This window comes from Lynx canadensis, chromosome F2, assembly GCF_007474595.2.
Source record: "Lynx canadensis isolate LIC74 chromosome F2, mLynCan4.pri.v2, whole genome shotgun sequence".
NCBI classification, from domain to species: Eukaryota; Metazoa; Chordata; class Mammalia; order Carnivora; family Felidae; genus Lynx; species Lynx canadensis.
The window spans coordinates 79,731,795-79,738,532 of record NC_044320.2 but is presented as its reverse complement, the minus strand read 5'-3'; the positions used below and the strand labels follow the sequence as shown (position 1 = coordinate 79,738,532).

At 37.2% G+C, this 6,738-nt stretch overlaps 1 protein-coding gene across 1 annotated transcript in view; it reads left to right on the top strand.

Moving 5' to 3' along the window:
• SNTG1 (syntrophin gamma 1) overlaps positions 1–6,738 on the top strand; it is a 310,753-nt gene that overhangs the window by 110,626 nt on the left and 193,389 nt on the right. The window contains exon 13 of the mRNA XM_030303901.1: positions 1,060–1,190. Within this exon, the coding sequence (XP_030159761.1) occupies positions 1,060–1,190 (131 nt within the window). The remainder of the gene's footprint in view (positions 1–1,059; positions 1,191–6,738) is intronic.

Sequence of the window (6,738 nt, the reverse complement as noted above, 5' to 3'; positions counted from 1 at the left end):
ATATCAAGATTATTCCAGGTACTGCTGCCAGGAAGAAATTGTAAAGTAAAGCTGAAATAATGAAAGAAGCGTGGATCATCATCAAGTGTGAAAAGCCCAAATTTTATTCAAATATATGTTTCTTCTATACATAAGGAAAAAGACCCAAACTTCTTTTTTTTTTTAATTTTTTAATGTTTATTTATTTTTGACAGAGACAGAGAGACAGAGAAAGAGAGACAGACAGAGACAGAGCATGAGTCGGGGAGGGGCAGAGAGAAAGGGGGACAGAATCTGAAGCAGGCTCCAGGCTCTGAGCTGTCAGAGCCCGACGTGAGGCTCGAACTCACGGACCGCGAGATCATGACCTGAGCCGAAGTCAGACGCTCAACCGACTGAGCCACCCAGGAACCCCAAAAGACCCAGCTGTTTAATGAAACTTAAAATACATGTAATTTTAAACCAGCAGTGGTTGATTTAACATCAATTTAAAACAATATAAGAACATACAAACATTTTATAAATGAAGTTAAAACACTGGACAGAGATTTCCTTGAGTAGTTTTTAAAAGTTGTTTTATAAGAAATTCATTCTACTCAAAAATATTTACAAGTAACTGATAAATTACGAGCATGTATAACACTGTTTAGCACTTAGCCAATACTCAGAAAATATTGGGTAATTGAATGAACGACAACTTATTCTTATATTTGTCACTCATTACTTCCTTGTAACTTGTCCCATATTTCCATTCTTGAATGAATTGAGTTCTGTCACCCTTTTATTTTTTTCTCCCTTCTCCCCACTCCATTTTTTCATAGGCTTTCCCTGCCATTCTTCATCTCCATTATTCCCTCCTCATTTTCTTATATAATCCCGTTAATAAGGAAGTTAAAAATACAAATTTATTGGTGACGAATATGGATTCCTTTCTGAGGCATTCTATAAATGTCTTTTGATTATTTAGGGGGAAAAAACGATCCATCAAATGGAAAGTATTCATAACATAGGAACTCAAAACACAGAAATGAAAAAAAAAAAAAAAGAAAAAACCAATACTGATTGTTTGTATTCTTTCAGGACACGTTGTCATGTTCGTCCTGGCCAACATCTCCAGGCTTGAGATGGGAAAAACGATGGTGTGACCTTAGGCTGATCCCACTGCTTCATTCACGTTTCTCTCAGTATGTGCCTGGGACAGACTTGAGTCGGTGAGTTCACGCCAGTGAGTTCTGATTTTCTGTTCACTGAAAAGAGGCCTGCAACCAAACTTTTAACATCATATGGCTTATGATTTTTATTCGCAGCCCATTTCTAATGGTAGCAAGAAGAACTAAAAAAAAAAAAAAATCAATAGTGTAACTCAAACATTTATGAATCTGATGATAAAAGACATCCAGTTAATGCCCTGACTCTGCTACTAACTTGCTATAATGGATTCAGTGTCCTTAATGGATACGGTTTTACTGGGTTTTGTTTATTTATCTTAGTTTTAATGTTACTTTTTTCAAGGAAATTATATAGTTCTTTTAGATAGCAAGATTTATCTTCAGGTACTTGATACTATTCTCATATTATTATCTTTTTAAATAAGTGATGTCCTTTTCATTCTTGAATATTTTCCTCTCTTTTTGTCTTGGTCGTTTTTGCCATGGGGTTGTAACTTTTGTTCATTTATTTTTTCAAAAGCCTAATCTGGGGTTTTGTTGAAGCTCTTCATTATGTGTATGTATTATAAATAATGAGTTTCTGCTTCTTTCTTGATTGCTTTCATTCCATAAGTTCTTAGGCTTGACTTTTTGTTCTAGTTTCTTGAGTTGGATGTTCTAGGGATCCAGAAACTTCTCTGTAACAAGTGGTATAGTAAATATTTTAGGCCTTGAAAGGCCTTAATATCTCTGGCACAACTACTGAATTCTGCCTTTGTTTCATGAAAACGGCCACAGACATTATATAAATGAATGGGTATGGCTGGATTCCAATAAAACTTTATTTATAAAAAAGGTGGCAGGCTACATTTGATCTATAGGCCATAGTTTGGCAACCTTTGGTGTGATCATTAATTTTTCAGACTTTCTTTGCTAATATATGTAGTCAGCAGTGCACATTTCCATCAAAGTCTGCTTTAGCTATACTCACAAATTTCAGGATTATATCTTGATTTATTTACATTGCTTTTGAGTGTATCACTTGGTATAGTTTTCTGAGTGGTTGCTCAAGGCACTAAAATATACATACAGATTCACATCACAAGTATTGATGACTTATCACTTTGAATGACGTACAGAAACATTACTTCCATTTAGTTTCCTGAATCCCCCCTACTTTGTAAGTATAATTATCTTAATTACTTATACAGATATCAAGCACCATATCAGGTGACATTATGGTTTTAGCTTCAGTCATCAGAAATTATCTTAAAAACTTAATGGAAAGTTATTTAAAGTTCTAAGCCTTCTGTTACCATTTCCTTCCTACTTACAAAGTGTTTTCTTAGCCCTTCTTTAAAGGTAGTTTAATAACATCAAATTCTCTTAATTTCCTTTGTCTGAGAATATCTCTTTATTTTATCTTCATTCCAAAGGATAGTTTCCCTGGATATAGAAATCGGAGTTGATAATTCTTGCCTTATATCTGAAAAATGCTGTGCACTGCCTTTGCACCTCCTTGGGCATTCAAATTGGTGCTTCCCTGTGAATAATATGTTCTTTCTCTCTTGCTGTTTTCAAAGTTTTATTTTTGTTTTTTTTTCTTTTATTATTTGTTTTTGTTTTTGTTTTCAGAAGTTTAATTGTAATGTGTCTTTGCATGGATTTCTTTGGGTTAATTCTCTCCTGGCTTCACTCAACTTCTTAAATCTATATGTTTGTGACCTTCAGCAAATTGTGGATGTCATTTCTTTAAATGCTTTCTCGGTCCCAGTCCCTCCTCTCTCCTTCTGTCACTTTGTTGATACAATGTTAGATCTTGCATTGTTCTTCTACAGATCCCTGAAAATTAATATTTCTTTTTGAAAGTTTATTTATTTTGAGAGAGAAAAAGTTTGAGCGGGGGAGGGGCAGAGAGAGAGAGAATCCCAAGCAGCCTCCACTCTGTCAACATGGAGCCTGATGTGGTTCTCAAGAACCATGAGATTGTGACCCGAGCCAAAATCAAGAGTTGGACATTTAACCAACTGAGCCACCCAGGTGCCCCCTATTCTTCTGGTTTTAAGTCAATTTTCTTTCTGCTATACAGAATGGGAAAATTCTATTGATCTATCTTTAAGTTCTCTGATTCTTTTATTTTTATTTTTTTTAATGTTTTATTTATTTTTGAGAGAGAGAGAGAGAGAGAGTATAAGTCGGGGAGGGGCAGAAAGAGAGAGAGACACAGAATCTGAAGCAGGTTCCAGGCTCTGAGCTATCAGCACAGAGCCTGACTTGGGGCTAGAACTCATGAACTGTGAGATCATGAACTAAACCGAAGTCAGATGCTTAACCAACTGAGCCACCCAGGTGCCCCTAAATTCTCTGATTCTATCCTCTTAGTTTCCATTCTGCTATTGAGCCCCTTCAGCATGATTTTTTTGTTGGTGGTGGTGTGTTTTTCAGTTTTATCATGTCCATTTGTGTGTGTGTGTGTGTGTGTGTGTGTGTGTGTGTGTCTACATATTCTTTTTCTGGCTGAAATTCTCTATTTTTTATTTGTTTCGAGAGCACTTGCGATTGCTCTTGAAGCACTCTTATGATGACTACGTTAAAATACTTTTCAGATAATTTAAACACCTTATTCCTCTCAGTATTGGTGTCTTTGGATTATCTCCTCTCATTAAAGTTGTGATTTTCCTGACTTTGGCAAAACCAGTGATTTTTTTACAGATTTCATCCTGGACTTTTTGCACATTAAATTATGAGATTCTGGATTCTCTATAGTCTCCTTTTCCCAGCAGGCAACCCCTTTGTTGCCGTGTAGTGTGAGGGCTGGATGGGTGTGTGTGTTACGCTCCCTGAATGCCAGCTCATACTGCCTCGATGAAGATGACTGGAGTGCAGGTCTGTCACACCCCTCAGTCGCGCTCCCTAAATCCTGGTGAAAGTCAGATGCCACCCCCATCACACATCGCCCTCGAGTGGGGTGTCAACTTATCTCCCTGGTTGGCCCTGCTTCCCCCTGGGAGGGTGGGTGAGTGGGGCTGATGTTTGTGGCTTTGTAGCTACAGGACGTTGCTAGAAGCATCGCTCTCCATGGTGAGAGCCTGCTGACCGGCAGGAGGAGACGGAGGGAAAGCCGAGGGAAGGAGGCCTCCCTCCCATCACCTCACTGCGCCTTGGTGATGACAGGTAGGAGTGGAGGCTGAGCTTCCTGCCGAGCCATGGTAGTCAGCATGGAGGAGAGGCAGAGTACTGATTCACCCCATCTTACACCACCTCACTCAGTTTAATTGCCACAGGGTGGGTGTGGGGATTGAGCTTCCCACTGGACCCCGCTGACCCCGCTGACATTACCCCAAGGGAAATGGGAATGCTGCCTGCTTCTTCTAGGTGAGGATCAGCTTCCTGCTCGTCCCCTGGGGCACCACCAGCTGGGACAATTAGAGGATGCGTGGAAGACAACCCCGTGCTTGGCCCTGCTGAAACCTGGGAAAAGGGAACACTGGCTCTCTTGATGCTTGATTGAGTTAGGACATGTTGCCAAAAAGATTGAGTGCAGTTGGCCCACTCATGTCTCAGTCCTTTAGGGAGAACAGACTTTCCTGGAACCATTTTTTTGTTTGTTTGTTTGTTTTTGGTCTTGCTGTTAGTGATTCTGGATTGCAGACTTCTAGAGCACCCAGTCTAGGATGTATGGGAGGCAATTAAGAAACCCCGTGAGACTTACCACCTTGTTATTCCTCAAGTCCCTAGGTCCTAGGCCATCAGTCTTATCCTTTACCTTTCGTGGACCATCTATACTTGTTTTTGGACTATGTCCAATGTTTGTTGGTTTGTTAAGGAGCATTTGGGAGGAATGGGGCCATTCTGCCTTAGCCAGAATTGGAAATCCACAAGTGTTGATATTCATGGATTTTTTTTTTTTAGTATTCATTTAGTAATATTTTCTAATTTTTGTTACAATTATTTCTTTGACATGTGGACTGTCTAAAAGTGTGTTGCAGGATTTCAGAATATTTTAGGATTTTATACTTATCTCTTTTGTTATTGCTTTCCTATATAATTTCATGCTGAATAATTTCAATCCTTTGATACTTATTGAGACTTGATTCCACCCAGTATATGAATAGTTTTGGCAAACATTCCATATGCATTTGAAAGAATGTGTGCTGTCATTTTCTTTAGTGCAGTATCATACGTATTTTAACTAGGTCATATTTTTTCACTAAGGGTTCTGATCCTCTGTATCATTAATGGTGTTATCATTAATGGTGTTTTTGTCTGTTTATTGTATGAGATATTGAGAAAGTGCATTTCAGTCTCCCACTGTGATGGCAGCTCTGTGTGTTTCTTCTTTTAGTATGTCAATATTTACTGTATACATTTAACTTTATATTATTTGATATAAATAGATTTAGAACTTTATGACTTTTTGATATATCACCCTTTTATCATTATGAAATATCCTATATCTCTGAAACTATTTCTTGTTTTCAAGAATTACACCAAAGAACTACTGGCGAATATTTACGTTATATATTCTTTTATCCATTTCTTTCAACTTTGATTAGTCTTACTCTTCAAAATGTGTCCTTTCTAAGCTGTATATATTTTTTCTTGTATTTCTTTTTTTTAATTCAAAATAACAACCTTGATCTTCTAGTTGGATTACATCTACCATCTTAGTATTTGTTTTCTGTTCAACACTTTCATTTTTTTTTTGTTTTTTATGATTAAACATTTTATCTTGAGATAACTGCATTTTCACATATAGTTGTAAGAAATAGAGATTCTCTTTACCCCTTACTCATTTTCCCAAATGGTGTAACTTCTTGCAAAGCTGTAGTCCCATACCACGTTCAGGAAATGGATAAAATCCACCACTCATTCAAAATTCACATGTGTGTGTGTGTGCGCGCGCACGTCTGTGTGTGTTGTGTAATTCTACAGAATTTGTTCTCATGTTCACATTCTCTTATCCACCATCATAGTCGCAAACAAGAATTGCTCCAAGAGAACTGTAAGAACCTTTCTGTTACCTTTCTGTAACCATGTCATATCCATCCTACCCCAGCATGTCCCTGACCTCTGACAACTTATTAATCTGTTCTTCACCTCAATTATTATGTCATTTTAAGAATATTATCTAAATGGAATCTTACATTTTGAAAACTTAATGGACTGAATTTTCTTACTCAGCATCATTCTCTAGTAATTCTTCCAAGTTGTTGCATTTTTCTACTGCTCATTTGTTGTTAATTTCTAATAGTATCCCATGGTATGGATATACTACATTAAAAATATTCACTCCTTGAAGGATATCTGGGTTGTTCCAGTTTTGGGCTATTCTAAATTAAAATGCTATGAACATTTGTGTATACATTTTTATGTGAACATACATTTTCGTTTCTTTGGGGAAATGCTCAAGAGCTCAATTGTTGACTTGTGTGCTAACAGTATATTTAGTTTGGTAAGAAATAGGTACATTGTTTTTTAGAATGGCTGTACCATTTTAAATTCCCACCAGCATTGCATGCATGATTTAGTTTCTCTACATCTTTGCCAATATTTGGTATTGTTGCCATCTTTTTAGTTTGCATTCTGATAGGTATGTAGCAATGTATCT